General features: G+C 40.7%; 1 protein-coding gene across 1 annotated transcript in view; it reads right to left on the reverse strand.

Moving 5' to 3' along the window:
- Positions 1 to 1,791: 1,791 nt before the first annotated feature.
- The window catches only part of cachd1 (cache domain containing 1), a 101,842-nt gene continuing 84,951 nt past the window's right edge, over positions 1,792 to 18,682 (reverse strand). Inside the window, exons 21-27 of the mRNA XM_085436323.1 lie at positions 18,323 to 18,409; positions 15,972 to 16,088; positions 12,663 to 12,814; positions 11,975 to 12,136; positions 11,216 to 11,293; positions 9,947 to 10,048; positions 1,792 to 5,130 (exon numbers count right to left, since the gene is read on the reverse strand). Coding sequence (XP_085292449.1) covers positions 4,880 to 5,130; positions 9,947 to 10,048; positions 11,216 to 11,293; positions 11,975 to 12,136; positions 12,663 to 12,814; positions 15,972 to 16,088; positions 18,323 to 18,409 — 949 coding nt within the window. The 3' untranslated portion in view covers positions 1,792 to 4,879. The remainder of the gene's footprint in view (positions 5,131 to 9,946; positions 10,049 to 11,215; positions 11,294 to 11,974; positions 12,137 to 12,662; positions 12,815 to 15,971; positions 16,089 to 18,322; positions 18,410 to 18,682) is intronic.

The raw sequence follows: 18,682 nt of genomic DNA on the forward strand, positions 1-18,682 counted from the left end.
TTAAAAGGAGTAAGTATCCGAGCGCTGATTGAAACTGCACCTCCAAGTGAATCCACCATCTTTCTTCCTGTGAATGCCAGCCAGTTGTTTCCTAATAACTTTTATTTGATAGTGCAGTATTGAAGGGTGGATAGGAGGGAGTGGAGAGAGACTTGGAGAGGACATGCCGCTAAGGAACACAGGTTGTTAATGTATATGGTCACCTTCTCAGGGAGTTTCGCAGTGAGGTAAACTGGCGCCCCACTGACTCCTTTTTTGTGTATGTAGGAAATGTTTTTTTGTGTACTTTGTTTATTGTATGTGAGATCTACAGCAATGACCGCTTCTATAATATTTTCCCAGGGGTAGGGAAGATTTCTTAAAGTTGACGTTTGGACTTATTTACTCTGCTTTGTTTCCTCTGTCAATGAGCATTGTAAATAATTTGTCTTTAATTGGAAATATGTGTTGTGATACTGAGGCATGAAGTGCAGGCAGAGTGCCTTTTCCAGGGAACTCCATCAGTTTATTTTCCACTCATCAAAGTCTGTCCCGAGTGGAGAGCTCCTGAGTGAAAGTGCTAAAGGCTACAGTACAAACTCCATCCTCCCATGCCCAGCTTTACAGCAGCAGTGCAACATCTACAACATACAGTACAGCACTTTGTTAACCAGGCTTGCCAGAAATAGGTGATAACTTAATTAGCACTCCACTATATCGTACACTACCTCATGTTATCAAATGCACTTGATTAATTGACCATAAGTGTGAGCAGAAGTTTGCAGTTTTATCTATTATCAACTGTTGAGCACGGTAGTGGTGTTGATTTTGGCTCATTGGCAATCACAGAACGTGCAAATTTGAGACATTTAAGCAAACTATTTACTCATATAAAGAATTCTAGACTGAAATGTGAGCTAACCTGACATCTAAAGCTCGTCTGAAACTGGGTCATGCAACAGGACAATGATACAAAACACAGCAGCAAATCTACAGCGACACGGTTAGAAAAGAAAAGAATCAAGATGTTGCAATGGCCCCGTCAAAGCCTGGACCTCAGTCTGATATAAAGGCGATGGCAGGAGCTGTGTGTAAACTCATTTCAAACTGGGCCATGTGAGAGACTCATAAAATGATTTACTTTCAAGCTGCTGCTGCTAAATGTTGCTGTACAAGCTATTGAATTATGCTTAGTTTTTCACAGCACTGCATGCTAGTAGTTTTTTTGTAGCTGTACAAAGAGCTGCATGAAATCTAATAAAACGACACAAGTTTGACTGAATGTGGATCTGTGTGCGACAGATGTGCCGCCATTCTCTTTTTTCTGACGAGAAATATCAATCTCATCTTTTCCCCCTTTCTTTTGAACCTCCAGCGAGCAGTGCAGCAGCAGCAGATGCAGTTTCACTCTATTCACCCATTGAAGAGCATCATAAACACTGAGCAGGAATCAGAATGCCACAAAGTGTAGGTGTAAAATGGACTTTATCACATTCACATTGCAATAAATCTCAATTTGATAACTTTATATGATACATGAGGTGAAGGGGGGGGGGGGGGGGGGGGGGGGGGGTGACATACACATGTTCCTTCAGTACATTATTTGCATTTTAGAGTGTTCTGTATATATACTTGTTTACAACAGCTGCTAAATACTGATTAAAACTCTCCTGGAAAATAAGCTTTTAATGGTGCACTCACTTTTCAGGAAAAAAAAAAAAAACCCCCGTTTAAAAGAAAATACTGTTGAGACTGCATTTGTTCTAATAACTGAATTAACGTACCGTAGAGTGGTTTATTTATTTTGGGGGGTGGGGGGGGGGGGGGGAGGACAATTTGGAATATCAGTCAGTGTTTGTGATCTGAATTCCTTGCAGGTGGGTAAATCCGGCGTCATTACGAGCTGGCAAACGTCTCCTGTGATGCCGGTCATGAGCGGGAACCCTAAACACGAACACGCACCGAGACAAAACGGGCACACGGTAATGTGTCAACTCTGTCAGAGCCGTCGAATTATTTAGCACTTGTGCAGATGAAAGTGTAATGGGCTCACACTGAATGTGCAAATGTAAATATTCTCCTCAAGTGTCAAATGCGCCAAAACGACTGTAAATGAATACAGGCGAAAGTCTTAAGTAGCGCGGCGTAAACTCTAACCCACTACAAGGCAGCTGGATCGGTCATTAGTGAGTGACAAGCTGTGTAGTACTGCTGTGACGAACCTACACGAGCGCACGAGAGAGAAGTTTTCTTTAGCATTTCCAAGACACAAAACACGATAAAACTTTTAAAAACTAGAAGTCTTTTAAACATAAAAAGTGTGTATTAATATCACCAAGTACTGACTTCCATCCAATATGGACCTAAAGAAAAATAAATCTCCCAAAAGAACCCAAACAAAACACATCCGAGGCATCCAAAAAAAATAAAAATGAGACACCATAAACAGAACATATCAACCCAAATATCTGAGCATCATTTGAAGCATACATCATGTCTTAACAACATAAAACGATGGAGTGTACAGGTTATTAATAGCTATTTGTGACTCCGTATTTACACTTCATAGTGAATCTCTGAAGAACAATAAACATTTCGGCACCTGAAAAGGCGGAAGGGAAAAAAACAAGACACGGATGCCGCACTGACGTGATTCGATCAGCTGAACAAACCCACAAAAGCACAGATCGGGTCATGTGACTCTTCATCTCAATAAAAATAAGTGGATTTCTTGATCAATCATTTTCACCTATAATTCTCTAATACTATGTTGAAAAATAATGCATTCAATGAAAATGCTCCTGGTGGATAGTCATCCTTTCATCACACACACACACACACACACACACACACACACACACACACACACACACTCTGTAAAAAATACATTTTTGAGTGGTTAACCACAGAGGAGCCAACTGATGGGGTGTAACCTCTGTAAAACAGCAGCAGCATCTCCTTTTCCCTCTTTGACGAGGAGACTTCCATCTTGGTTATCTTGGGTGGAAATTTAATTCCGTTTTGTATAAAAATCCGCACAACCCTAACAGACACACACCCAGAGCATTAGCTTAGCCTCAAAAGTGAAAGGTTGTGATAAAACAAGAAGCACTCTGTACTGGTTTTTCTTATTCAGGCAGACAGAGTGGACAGCACTCATTCTCTGTGAGGGTCTCTGCTAATCCTCACACACCAAATTCCCAGCAGTGATGAAAGCCAGGGATTGTCTATTCTTCTGTTTTTCTTTTGGTTATGGTTTCTTTTTTATGCGCTGGTGTCGTCCTCGCCCAGTCCCCAGGAGGCTCAAAAAAAGGGCAGCGAATACAGAAGTTCTACCTCTCGAAAACATGACGAGATCACAAAGAGGATGTTTTCCAGCAAGTCTGAACAGGAGCAGATCTCCCTACTGGGAGGCCGCTTTAAGGTACGCCAGAACAAGATGGTGCAATTCAACACAACAGCCCTGCTTTAACACTGATCTTTAAAAAGCTGTAAATATTGGTGATGCTTTCATAAAGAAAATACTTTCATCATAAAAGGTAAGGCTCTAGAGTAAGAAGTGTTTTCCTACTTGTGTACATGAGGGGGGAAATGTCACCTTTGACCTCAGCATGGAGAAACAGAATCAAATGAACAGTGAAATGAAGTGTCATAAAAGTCGAATTTACAGCAGGACTGTTGTGCCTGGACCAGTGTACCTCATGGACTGACCGCTGAGTGCACTTAGAAATGGGGATCCAAAGGAGATTATTCAATTATGCTCCTGCTGAAAGAAAGTAAACAGAACATTTAAAAGAAAATGCAAACGAGCTGCACTGGAATCCCTCGGTCTGGTAAAAAAAGAAATGAGAATAATCCCTGTTATAGTACTGATATTCTTAAAATTCAAAAATAAATTCACAGATATTTTAAGAAAGGAAAAAAAAAAAAAAAAAAAAACAGAAAAATAATGAGTCCCAAAAATTAATGCACTGGTTGCAGGAAGTGGGCCGGTGTGTCTGATGCACCCCGACTGCTGTCATATTTGCGCTGCTTTCCTCTCTTGAAAATCTACCTTTAATAAATAGTAGAAAAATAATATTTTCCTCTTTAAAGTGTTTCTTCTTGCGTTTCTGTGAATATTGAAGCCTTTTCTTCCTACTTTGAAGTTCACAAACATTCATGGAAAAGTCCAGATATCGTGCCACACTGCTGTGTGTCAGACCAGCAGCCACTGCTTTGGATAAAGGCAGCTGCTTTTCAGAGAAAACAAAGAAAAAAAGAATAAAACAAACTCCAGAGCTTCTTCATGGAGAGTAAAGTTGAAATAGAGGCTGTTTTAGAATCTCACTAGATCCAGTTCACTTTTCAAAAATGCAGTATTTTCACTCCCCTTCAGAGATGTCCCACAGTTTCCATAAATGTTCCAACCTGTGTGGAGTTCGGGATTTAGCCCTGTTTTAAAAAGGGGTCCGACATGAGTGCTTGTACTGTAAAAATCCACTGGTCCTGGAGAATAATAACAATCTTTGACCTCCCCCAAGAAGGCTTTTAGCTTCCAGTTGTGTCCCGTCCTCAGTGAAAGCCAAAAAATGGGCTCATGCAGCTTTTCTGTTTGCGTCTGAAGGCTGTTACGTGCTCTTAATCTCGAGTCCTTCAGAAAAATAACAGGAAGTCCCACTTGGTTACATCCACTGGCCCAAGTGCGGCCGCGTACACGTGTCCGCTTTTAAATGTGGTTAAATGAAAGAGGGCTCAAGACTGAGATGATGGCACAATGAGATCTTGAAGCGTCACTAAGTCTACCTGTGGCGTCTCCCTCCAACTGTGTGTGCTCTCTACTTACACACCACTGTCTTTTTTTATGTTTAATAAAAAACAAAAACAAAACAAAAGAACAGTTCCGGTCCTTTCAGGAGGATCAGCACTCTGCGTCCACGCTGTGCACCGTCACCGCTGCTTGCAGGTGATGCGTATGGGTGTGCAGCGGGTGGTGGTGCGCGTGCGAGTGCCGGTAGGGGTGGAACTTGTGGCTGAGCAATGCCGCCGTCTGCGGGGGAGTGTCCAGGTCCAGGTCGTCATCGTGGTTGCCAACGTCAACGCCGGCCGAAAGCGGGTCGTTGTTTCCAGGCGGATTCTCGCTGTCCTCCTGCGGGCTCATGGTGCTGTAGCCTGGACACAAAAAGAAGTGCAGAGGATGGAGTTATTTCACAATTCTTTCCCTCAAAACTACTGGGCAATTTTAAAATCTTAAGCAAAAAATTCTTAAATATATGTTTCAAAGTTTGAAACTAAATGAAGAAGGCAGCGTGGCAAAGCAAAACTAAACAGTCCCTGCACATGTGGACCTGTCGGTAATGACGCCTGCGCTCCGCTTTAATAGAAATGGGAAGGCACCATAAAATGTAACAACTCAGCTAACTAATGACGCTCTCCGATCGTGAATATTCAGCACAGAAACGTTCCCGTGAGCACACGGCAGCTCATAATGTTTCTGAGTGCAGTACAAGCTATTTGACGGCACTATTTGGTGGCATTTGATGGCACATTAACAAGTAAACATTCCCCAGGGGCTTTTTTTTTTTACTCCTTATGTTTTCAGCTCAGTTTGAAATAATAACAATTTAAAAAAAAAACATGCATATTTATGATCTCATTCTTACACATCTCGCACACACGTTTAGCCCGAGGAGGCAGAAAAATGGGCCGACATGGCTCCTGGTGCACAATGCTAACTGAACTTAGTAACAGGGAAGTGCAGTCACTGAGAAACCATATGAGAAGTACATGACAGGCCGAAATGCACCGACTCCAGAGGTCACTTGTTGACTGCTTTAAGCTACCATATACTGTAGCTTTGGGTTTATTCATAAAGGGTCGTCACAGCAGGCAGCTCTTCATGTTTGATTGGGCAGATTGTTTAGACCAGTTGCCCCAAAGATGATTTGCGTCTCCTCCCTGGGATCAAACCGGGGACCTTTTGGTTGTTAGGTCAATGTGTAATGATTCTCACAGATTGTGGACTGCAATTATTTGCATCCTGCCCAGCAAAGCTTCTACTTTGGGCAATTTCTATAAAATAAATTCTCTTTAGTAATTATTTCTGATTTTTCACCTAAATGGAAACGTTAGATTATAAATGGGATCTGCACCACCACCCTGAAGCCCATAAAAAAGCATCTAAAAACACAGTGTGTGACTAAAAATGCTTTTTTAGAGTCTATGTGAAAATAAATCCACATTCCTTAGTCCTTTATCTCCATCTTTTTCAGCTTCTGAAAAGACACCAGCCGTGCTGCTCTGTGGAACACCAATCTGTTATTACTGTTTGAGTAAATAACCCTGTAAGCCTGAGAGCCTCTATGATTATATTTATAGAAAAATCACTGTCATTTTGGATGATGAAACATTAAACCTCCAGAGACACGCGAACGCATCTGTGGCACGCGGGCTGCAGGCAGTGGGGTTAGAAGTATGTGTGTTTACGGGTCTGGCCCTGCGTTAAATTTATGTCAGAATAACCATTTTCTATCTGAAAAACATCTGACACTTGAACATCTAAACCATCAGAGAGCGATCAGTTTTGCAGGGCTGCTGGGTTCATATTTTCCAGCAGCAATCCAGCTTAATATTTGCTATACCAAAGCCCAGGTCCAAGCCTACAATTACTGCTGCTCACAACAGTAATGGTAACCTACTGATGCTAAAAAGCCCTTCACTCAAAACAATAAACCAGTCATGTTAGAACTCTACTAATGCAGTTTTAAAAAGTTTTTTTCATAATTTAATGTAAACGTTCATATCTTCTTATCATTACATCATTATCATTACAAATAAAGTGAAATATTTCAAGCTGTCTTTTGTTTAATGATTTTGGATTATAGCTCATGAAAACCAGATATCCTGAAATAACACCTGTTATCATTACTATTATAATTATTATATCTTCTTTAAAACAAATTTCAGCATCAATCCAGTGTGGCATTAAGGTGATGTTTCTCATCTTCCTCTTAACAATAACCAACAACTGGTTCAGGTAAGGGAATGACTTGTATGTAAGTTTATTTATACTGTTCTTTTCCTGATCCTCCAAAGATTAGCTGGCCTAAGACAACAGACAAAGAAGTTCCAGACATGGAAGGTGCCAACTTTGTCACAATTTTTCCCAGTTTTCCCAAAAGCAATAACCCAGTGCTTCAGGTAAATCTACCACCAACTGTGCACTGCTGACCATTTACAGCTGCACCAGGTAGAGGATATCAAATCCTACTTAATGTCATGAGATGAAGGGAGGCCGAGCTAAACTACCATGTTATTATGCCTTGAAGATAGAACTGCAATTTTTCCTCTAACAACTTTAAACAGGTGAAAAACTTGGCAAACCTGTTTGCTTTCTTGGTGAGAATTAGACAAACACATTGATACCACTCTCATATGGATGTTAAGAATAAAGCTCTAATAACCAATTAGCTTAGCGTCAATATAGAGTAAAGCAACTAGCCTTCGTGTCGTCCAAAGTTTATAAAAAATAAAAATAAAAAATCCATTATGGCTGTCCTTTTTTGGTCACTGCTTCTTATAAAGCTAGTTGCAAAAATAAAATCAGATTTGTCTTATGGGGAGTTTGGTGCCAGACTTCTGTATGCAGTGATTAGCTAACTTAAGCTAAGCTACTAGCTGCTAGCTATATAATCAAAAGTTAAATTTTAGATCTTAGCTAGAAAGCAAATTCAAAATTTCAAACTATTACAAAACAATACTTTTTAATAGTTTAATCCTTACTTAAAATGCTCTATTATTATTATTAATAGTAATGTTAAGTGAAGTGTCTGACCTGTACCAACATTTTAAAACTCATGCCCTTCCCTCTTTCAGTGACCAGGTAAACATGTACTTTTAAACACTGTTCAAAATCATATTTAGTCGTAATTCATTAGTAATTACGCTTTTTTGTCTTATAATTTATAGGTAGATTATACATAAATATCAATGTAAACAGCCGACAATTATATACGCGATACCTACTACAGGATGGGGCCACTGCCATTCTGTCTTTTCTTAAAGGTTAAACATTCCTATTCTAGTTCTAAAGGTTTGTTGGGTTACATAGCATTCAAATGTTTGAAGTACAAACAGACTGAAAATTGCCAGGTGTGTGGATTAAACTTGGAGATTATATGGCTATATGCAGCACACGTTCCTTAATGGCTGGTTTGAACTGTTGCCTGGAAGCTTATCCTTAAAGCGGACCACACAGCAAACAGAGTTTGTGCGTCATTCAGCAGATTTAATGGTCTGTTTTTGGTGATCTGTATATAGGCTTGTGTGCAAGTCTGAGTGACTGAATAATGGTGGGAAGGAACCTTTGACTGATGAGAGACAAGCAGCAACTTTGAAGCTAATAATGCTTGTGTATGTGTAAAGTTATATTCGCTAATGGACTAACACCCACTCTTTCCATTATTTCTTACTCATCTTCCTCTCTCTTCCTGTCCTCTTGCCCTTGCTTTTTACTTATTTCATCATTTTTGCATCTCCCCATTTGTTCTCCATGTTTCATTTTACAAACCCTCCCCATCTTCAGCTGCACAAAATATTAAGACTGCTTGTGGTATTAGCCAGTTTACATCATTGCATTACACTCTAATCTTTACGGCAAGAGTATGATAATCAAATGTTGTATCAAATAAATACATCTAATCCTTGAAAAACTGCACGAAAGAGAGGTGGAAGTAGAGAAAAAGAACCACATTCCACTGTTCCTACAATCAATACTGTATGCAGCACACAGCAGACAAGCTCGTTCTGTTACATTTTAGCCCACTCTCCTCTCTTCATATTCATCCCTCTTCTCTCTGGCATCATCAGTTATGCAACATCTAACCGAGACACTCACTGCCAGGAAGTGGAGTGATGCTACATGTAGGTGGTAAGTGCCCATGTGGGTGAAACTGTCCATCCACATTGAGCGTCAGACTTGCGAGTTCTACAAACGTTAACAGTGAACATGAGCAGCTCTTCCAGAGCTAAAGATAAGAGAAAACACGGTTCAGAACTGTGATATAACAAAAAGAACAAGCCAGGAGATGCTCCAAAGCGCAGGAACTGAGAGCTAACTGCAGATCTGTTATGACACCATGTAGTTAAATGAATCATTTTAAGGTTTTATATTCAATAAAGTACAAACTTGATTTCATGTTGCGTCGCTGCTTTTAGCCCAGGCCACTGTGACAGACTTTTAATGGGCAATATTTATCCAACATCTTCAAACTCTTGAGCTTTTTCCAAGTCAGCAGAGATACTGTGATCCTCTGTGACCCTGGGGGTCTTTCTCCTAGACGATTATGTTCAGCAAACCTCCTGATCGTTCCCTTAAACTCTAACCTCCTCCTTTAAGCACAAAGGAGAAGCAGCTTTAGTGGCAGATTACTCTGAAGCAGAGCTTGCATGCAGTCTGCCCTTCACTTCCTGGACAATTCATGCAAATGAATATTTATATGTTATAGCAATATTCAAAATGTACATCTATAGCAATATAAATATAATCTTTGCTGGAGGCAAACTCATGTGAGTAACACTTTATAAAGTACAGTATGGTCCACTTTTGTAACCAGTGGATGATTCATTTTCCGTAAACAACATTCATTTAGGCTGAGCTGTTATACAAGACTTACACAGAATTAAGGCAACTATTACTTAAATTATCAACACCCACTCATTACAGGCTTCCTCAGCCACCATAATGACTTGACTGGGATCGATTTAGGCTTTTTTGCGCCAACCTTCTTGAAACTGCAACTATCAATAAGAATCAGGAACTCTCGAAATAGTTAAATCAGTGGTTTTGTTTTGACACAGCATTGCTGACATTTCAGGTATGACTGACTCAGTTCCGCTTTCCATCAGCACTGACATACAGCGCTGTCACAGCTGCACACAGCTTCATCGTAAATATCCAGGTTTCTGCGTGCCCAAATGGTTCTCTTACCATGGTCACTCTCTGTCCCGGACCGCCCCCAGTACCTCCGTCTCCGCTCGGGAGTGTGAGTGTGTCTCTCGATCACTGCAGCTATGAATCGAGTATTGCTGACTGAAAATAAAAGAGAGCAAATGGGTCAAGAAGATGTGCACCTGTGCTGTCAAAAAGTAAGGTTCTACATAAATGTACAAAATGTTCATGATACAATACACTAAGTAGCAAAAAGTATTTGCTCATCTGCTTTCACATGCATGTGAACCTCCCATCCCTAATTCATTGGGTTTAATATGATGATGGCCCACCCTTAACAGCTTCAACTCTTCTGGGAAGGCTTTTTACAAGGTTTAGGAATCTTTCTGAGAATTTTGACTATTCTTCCAGAAGCCCATTTGTGAGGTCAAAAAGACAGACGAGAAGGCCTGGCTCAGAGTCTCCCTTTAAATTCAACCCAAAGGTGTTCTGTTGGGTTAAGATCAGGACTCTGTGCAGGCCAGTCAAGTTCTTCCACACCAAACCCGCTCATCCATGTCTTTATGGACCTTGCTTTGTGCACTGGTGCACAGTCATGTGGGCCATCTCCATATTGGGAGCAGAGTTGGGAGCATGAAATTATCCAAAATGTGTTGGCATGTTGAAGCATTAAGAGTTCTTTTCACTAGATAATAATCCCACACCAGACGAAGAAGAGTGATTTGTCACTCCAGAGAACAAATCCTCTGGCAGTCCTGTGGTGGCGTGCTTTATACCATTTCATCTGACACTTTGCATTACGCTTGGTGATGTGAAGCTTGGATGCAGCTCCATCATGGAAGTCCATTCAATGAAGCTCTCTATGAACTAACCTTGAGCTAATCACATGAAGTTTGGAGGTCTGTAGTACCAGACTTTGCAGAAGGTTGGTGACCTCTGTGCACTATGCACCTTAGCATCTGAGGCTCTGTGATTCCACCATTTTGTGGCTGACTGTGGCTGTTGTTCCCAGCTGCTTCCGCTGTGTTATAATACCACTAACAGCTGACTGTGGAATATTTACTAGTGAGGACTGGATTTATCAAACATGTGGCATCCTATCAGTGGCACACTGGAATTCACTGAACTGCTGAGAGCAACCCATTCTTTCACTAATGTTTGTAGAAGCAGTCTGTGTGCCTAGGTGCTTAATTTTATACACCTGTGGCCATGGAAGTGACTGGAACACCTCTATTAGATGATTTGGATGGATGAGTGAATACTTTTGGCAATATAGCGTAGATCAGTACGACATCAGACAACACTCACTGATTCCTCTGTCCTCGTGACTGTCTTCATCCCTCTCATCTCTTTCATTATCAAGGTTGGACATTCTCACCGACATTTCTGAAGCGACGTGGAGAAAAAGAAGAAGAGTAAGAATGATGAAAACAAACACATGAATGTGTGTGCATGTGGGAACTGTAGATATTCAGTAGGCATTAGGCTGCACCCCCAAAAGCTGCAGCTTAAATTGCCATGTATATGTGGTTTGGTGAAAGCACTGACACCTAAGTACACAAAGCTGAGTAACTCTGAATCTATGAGCCAAATGCTCAGACTAATACCCCGTGATAACGTAGCCACACTCTCCACTATTCCAGGTTGTTTACCAAACTTCCAGACTGAAAGTGACTTGGACTGAGGAGCTTTAATGAGGTTGTAATCTTGTTTGATGTTTTTGTCAATATTTCTGTGTAATTACACAAATCATACAGAAGCAGCAGCTGCTGCTGTGCTGATGCTAATGTCAGCTGTTTAGCTCCAGCGGCACTCGCCAGTTGCTGTAGCGCTTGTTAATCACATTCCTTTAAGGCTGTGTTTTTGTCTGTTCTTTTTTTTTTTTTTTAAAGAAATGACATCATTTAAACTAAAATAAACATAACAAACATTGTAGTTCTTGTAACTTTTTTTTCCAGTGTTACAAATACAGGCCAACCAGATGCACTTTCACAGCTCTGAGATTCTCCACAGCTTCACAAAAGGTGTGTGACAAAACAAATATGGGAATTTATGCATTAGTCCTACCCTGCGCAGCTAGCGGAGACATGTGCTGGTGCGAGCGCCTGTGAATCTGGTGTCTGTATGCATACACAGCCAGCACCAGCACCATGATGCATCCCATAATGCCCCCAGCCACTGGACCCACAGGGGCGCTCTTGATCATGTTCAAAGAGGCTACCTCCTCATCTGCAGAAGAGAGAACAGACAGAAGGTTTTCTTTTAAAGAAGTCACAAAGGATTTCAGATGGCTCAAGTAGAGACAATACAACAAGCCAGTATCAAACAGCTCGGGCTCAGATCCTCACTCCTGCTGAGATGCTGGTACATTTTCTCCCTCGCTTCTATTCTCTCGTCAGTGTGAAGTACCACTGAAAAAGCCTTCAACTGCAGGAAGACGGCCAATTCTCTTTCCAAAGAAAATTACCAGGCAACGGAAAAGTTTCAGGGAAAAATATAAATCTAAATAAAACTGTTGTCTTAAGGACCTGAAAGAAATGATTTAACTTTGACTTCTTGTGCTGTTGCTTTTTTCATCACTATGAAGGTGCCCTACAGAGTATTCAATAAAAAGGCCTCATAATGGTTCATAATGGTGGGCTCAATCTACAACTCTAAAACATTTAATAAATATGTTGATGAAGCCAAGGGTCCAAAGAGGACATATATAATAAATTGGAAAAAAAATCTCAATTTCTTTGGGTAAAGAACTCACCCATAAGCCCCAAGCCATCTGCATAGGGACTTTTGGCACCAACAATGCCGCCAAAACACTCCTTCTGCAGGGCACAGTAAGGCTTGTCGAGGTGAGTCTTCCCATCACTGTCCACCATGCACCACTCGCAGTCCAGCACACCGAAACAGTCACTGAGGACGCAGAACGTAGATATCAAGCAGTTGATACATTATATTACAGTTTGGCAATAACATGGAAATAACAGGGACTGACAATAATGAGGTAATAAAGTAATATACACATTAGGCTACCTGATTCTGCAAGCCCTTGTGAATAAGGGAGCAGCTGAAAGTACAGTCGGTACTTGTCTGACTGCGATTCATAAAAAGCATTAATCAGATTCATGAATCTAATATAAGGCTGAAATTTTTTTGCAATAGTGTAGTGCGAGATAAAAAGAAAAAGTAATACTGACGAAAGATACTTAAGTAGCAATGAAGCAAAACTGTTCAGCAATAGTAGAGTAATCGATATGGTAAAACTCAGTGCTTCAGTTGTAATAAGGTTATTTTGGTGCAATAATGTATTTATTTTATATATATATAACTATTATTACCTAATAACCTGATAGTAGGTTGATTAGACCGTATTATACAACGCAAAAAAACAAAAGAATCAAACTGGTTACTACCTTCAAAATAAGATTTCTCGAAAGGCAAAATAAACAATTACTATATGACAGCCCTCAAAAGCATTCTTCCGGTTGTTTCCAAGTGAAATAAAAACAAAAGTTACAATTTATTAATTTCATCTGTTATCTGGAAAGTCATTTAATCATGTAAAAACCAGGTGCAATACCCGTTACTACTGCAGTTTTTCCATAATGCTCCAAAACAGATGACGACATAAAGTGTCATTACAAATAATTACACATAAACTGCTCACAATTTAAGGAACACTTAAAAACAAAAACAAAAACAAAAAAACCCAAAAAAAACACATCAGATCTTACTGGGGGGAAGAAAATTATGCAGCAAGCTGGGCCATTTTGCTAAAATGATACCGCAGCAACTCAAAATGATACTCTGTGGTTCGCCTGACCCTTATGTGCTGGTATTCATGCCTGACAATGTAACCAATTACACCGGTGCAGGGTCTGACAATCTAGGGTTTCATTCTGATACCTAATGGCAGTCAGGGTGTCATTGTCTAGCCTGTAGAGGTCTGTGCGTCCCTCCATGGATATGCCTCCTCAGACCATCACTGACCCACCACCAAACTAGTCATGCTGAACGATGTTACAAGCATCACAACGTTCGCTGCAGTTTTTCTTCTTCACAAGTTGCCAGTGGTGGACCTGCCAATTCATGTTTTCTATGACAAACACCAATCTGGCTCCACAGTGCTGGGCAGTGAGCACAGGGCCTTCCACAGGGTTAAAGGTCTTCCACCTCCCTGTCCAGCTCTCCTGGAGTAACTCCCTGTCCAAGTCAGGAGGTTTCCACCTGTAAAACCATTCCTTCTTTTGGGGGTTGTCTCTTGTTGCCACTCTAGTGAATCTTTTGTCTATTGTATCAACACCAAAACAACTGGAACTTATTAACCCCTCTGCTACTTAAAAGTTTAACTGACTTTACGCTGAACTCTTATTAAAAGTGTTCCTTTAATTTTTTGAGCACTATAAATTGCAACCTAATGTCCACTATTACCATGGTTTTTATTTTCCTTTCAGTTGTTCTGATAGCTCCCCAATTAGACTCCTGCTTGATTGCCTTAGCGATGTTAAGTCATGAATGGCTCTAAACTTTTACAATTTTAATGAACGTAAAACGGAAGCTATTCTGTTTGGCCCGAATCGTTCCTCTGATATCCCTGATGTTGGCCTTGCTGCTCTGACCCCTCACCTGAAGAGCTCGATTACCAATCTTGGGTTAAAAATCGACTGCACTTATTTTTGAGGGCCACGTGAATGGGGTGGTGAAATCATCATTTGATCAACTCAGGCGTCTGTCGAAGGTTAAGCCGTTTCTTTCAAGGCGTGATTTGGAGACTGTTATCCACGCTTTTATAACCTCACGCTTGGATTATTGCAACTACCTTTTAATAGGGGTTGGACTGGGCACTCTGACACGCCTGCAACTAGTACAGAATGCTGCAGCACGGTTTTTATCTGGTAGAAGGAAATTTGAGCACACTACTCCGGTCCTGGCCTCCCTGCACTGGCTTCCAATTGAATTTAGGATTCATTTTAAAGTTCTTTTATTGGTTTTTAAATCCTTAAATGGTCTGGCACCTGCATATTTGTCTGATTTGCTGAAGCCCTATGTCCCCACTCGTTCACTCCGGTCAGCGCCGGTCTTCACATTAGGCAATCGACATCAGTGCTGGTTTTTGTCAGGTTTTGTATTGTTTATTGTCATTTATGCTTAGAAATATTTAACCATATATGCTTAGAGGTGTATAATCGATTGTGTAGCGATAGGATGTGTGATCCTTAATAGTCTGCAGAGACGTTGTGTGCATTCCACAGTGCTCTGGCATTAAGACCCACACTCTGGGAGCATGGGAGAGGTCGTACCTTCTCTTATTGTTTTATGGTAGGATAAACGTATCTATATCTGTTTTAGTCTAAGTGCCTTTTGTTTAGATGAACTGCTGGACTTCCAGACCAGCAGGTTTAGGGAAGACACACACACACACACACACACACACACACACACACACACACACAGGCAAGGTACTCTTTGTTTGTATGTAGACGTCATATGTTAATGAACCTATGTATATTCATGTAACCTCAATAAAAGAGCAGTGTTATGGGGGAGCGGACGAGAGCGACTGGGGTCAAGCGAAGGAACGGCGTTTGTCCGGTTCTCTCCCGTGCACGAGAAACATGAAGAACTTTGCCTACTCGTGTCTTGTTTTGCTGTGTAGCAAATTGTCCTTAACGTTTCAGCGAATAGGTTTACACTACAAACCTATCAGTTTTTAAATCCAGATTGAAAATGCATTTTTATTCGCTGGCTTTGGATTCAGTGGTTAACTGACTTGTATTTACTTATATTTTATTGTTTTTGCTATGTTTATTATTTTTATCGTATTTATTATTCTTATTGTGTCTCTTATATTTCTATTGTTCAGCACTTTGGTCACCCTTGTGTGTGTTTTTCTATGTTGTCTATGTTTGGTTTATTCATTTTAGTAACATTTGACCACAATTAATAAGCATATTAGTGATATTATAAAAGCATGTCATTTTAAAATGCTCTTTATTTATTCATCAGCTCTCTATCACTGTGCTGTTACACCTGTCAAAGTGTACCAAATGTGCAAAGTTGGTGTACGTACCTGCTGGTGTATCTCTGGCTACAGCGGGTGTTGATACACTGGGGCAGTGTGTCGTGCAGGCTGGGATCAATCACATTCAGACTGACAGGCTCTTGATGCACCTCACAGCTGGGATTCCTAAGAAAAATACACCAAAAAAAAGACACATTTTCTTGGTCAAAACACAAATCAATTACATTAACTAGACAACCCGAATCCTACCATTAAATATGATTAAACTGGGGAAAAAAAGATCATAAAAAAATAAAAATCAAAGCACGAGCACACAAAGAAATGTCTTCAACATGTCAATCAGCTCTAAAGAGACACGTCGATGCTGCCAGACAAATACAGAGGGAAAAAAAACTGACAGTGAAAAAAATTTAATTGCACGTCTTCCTGAAATAAAGGAGAAATTGGCATTTTAAACATTGACATGCTGTCAAAGACTGCTGATGGCTGATGAAAGGAGGTCAGTGTAATAAGGGAGAGAAATGTGAGAGGCACTGTGAATGATGGATTGGATGCAGAATGGCTCAAACAGTAAAGGAAAAGACCTGGAACAGACAGAGTGATGCAGCAGGAAAGCAAGAGATATAAAAGTGAGAAACACCCACAAACATTTGCACGGGAAGCTTTCAAAAAGTTTGAAGCGTCACGCGCGCACGTCTGCAAAACACGTTGAGGGAAATATGACAGGAACTCTTAACTTAGAAATGAAGAAAGCAGGTTGCCTTTAAAACACCACATGCAAGCAGGAAGGCTGGAGAAATGAATTTTACAGTCAAGAACCCTTTTGTCCCATTCCTTTAAATCTAAGATCAAAGCAGTGTGATTTTCATCTGGGCTTTTAAAGACCGTTTTGAAGCACTTCTGGCATAAAGGGAACTGAGGGCTATGTCTTACACCAAGCTGCATCACTATTTGACCAAGAAGAAGAACAAAAGAGGCATCATCTGAAAGTTAAGAACCAATAAAAAAAAAAACAAGTTCGGCCTCAAGAGTGACTGAACTTAATCCTGATAAGATGTGGGAGGATTTTCTCAACTACCTTGCAAATAGTGTGGCATAGCTCCCTCTAGAATGACTAATGCGCTCTCTGGTGGGTATCTCACTGCTCTGCAGTCACTGGGTAGTTCAGTATGCAAGCCAAGCATGTTTTCCTAATACGGTCATATAAAGGCATCTTTTGTAAACCATTGACTGTTTTCTATGACATTATTTTCAGATTCTGTAAGCGCTGAGGTCAGCTGTAATTTCTTTCTGCTGTCATTTGTAGCTCATCTTCGGTGATTATAACTTGGGACAGTATTATCGCAGATGTATGATATACCTGCAGTAATGCAAACTCGCCGGCTGCTTCATTACGTAGATCCATTGAACTGCAGTATAACACAACTATCTAATCTGCCAGTCATGTGACAGCAATTCAGTGGATTTAGCCATGTAGTCATGGTCACGATGATGGTCAAACTGAGCATCAGGATGGAGAAGAAAGGTGGTTTAAATGACTTTGAATGCAACATGGTTGTTGGTCCCAGACAGGCTAATCTACCATCTCTCTGTTTACAGAGATGATCCGAAATAAAGAGAATATCCAGCGAGTGGCAGTTCTCTGGGAGAAAAAGTCTTGTTGAGGTCAGAGGAGAATGGCCAGAAGACTTCTTCAAGCTTGTAGGAATGGAACAGTTTACTCAAATAAGGACTTGTTACAACCGAGGTATGCAGAAGAGCATCTCTGAGTTGGGCTACAGCTGCAAAAGACCACACTGAGTGCAGCTCCTGTCAGCTAGGAACAGGAAGCTGGGGATGCAATTCACACATGATCACCAAGATTGGGCAACAGAAGGTTGGAAAAATCTTTGGTGGTCTGAGGAGTCTCCATTTCTGCTGCGACATTTATGCTTGATCCATCCTCCACACCCTATCTGAATATTGTTGCTGACCAAATCGCTTTATGACTACAGTCTAAGGATCTTGGAAAACTTGGAAACTACGATAACCTGGATGACTGAGAAGCTTCACAGACATATTTATGACTACAGTGTACCAGTCGTCTAATGGCTACTTCTAGCAGGTCAACACAACATGTCACAAAGCTCAAATCATGTTGAACATGACAGTGAGTTTATTGTACACAAATGGCTTCCCAGTCACAAGATTTCAATCTTTCCAAACCCTTTCAGATATGGCCGCACGAGGGATTCACGATTCTGCATCAACCATGTGATACCATCATGTCCAAATGGACCAAAATGTCTGAAAAATATTTCCAGATTTCCAGAATATTTCCAGAACCTTGTTGTGTAGTGGCATGAGCAGTTCTGAAGGCAGAAGGGGTAAAGTGTATGTGCTTTAGACAATGTACCCACCTGTTCTCAGCATTGGTGAGGTTGCCTGTACACTCATTGACCTCCAGAGGGCACTCACAGGGACACTCGCACTCATTCTGCTCCATTCTGAACAGCAAACAGTTAAACAGCAGATCAGTGAGAAACTTGTATTCACAGTTTGATTCAGACTTAATGTTTGCTTAATCTTTAAGCAAATTCCTTGACTGAAAAAGTCACTGTGTGACTCCTGAACCTGTGCAAGCTGCAGCATCACTGCTGCATCAAACTATCAAACTCTGGGTGTTGGATTCGTGCAAAATCAGACCCATTCTTATTTTTCAACCATTACTTTATGTTAACAAAGCATTAATGTGTCAGAGAGCTAAACGGTAAAGAGAA

The sequence above is a fragment of the Copadichromis virginalis genome, linkage group LG17 (assembly GCF_057382275.1).
Source record: "Copadichromis virginalis isolate Kocher_CV1m ecotype Utaka linkage group LG17, C_Virginalis_male_GT1.1, whole genome shotgun sequence".
Classification (NCBI taxonomy): Eukaryota; Metazoa; Chordata; class Actinopteri; order Cichliformes; family Cichlidae; genus Copadichromis; species Copadichromis virginalis.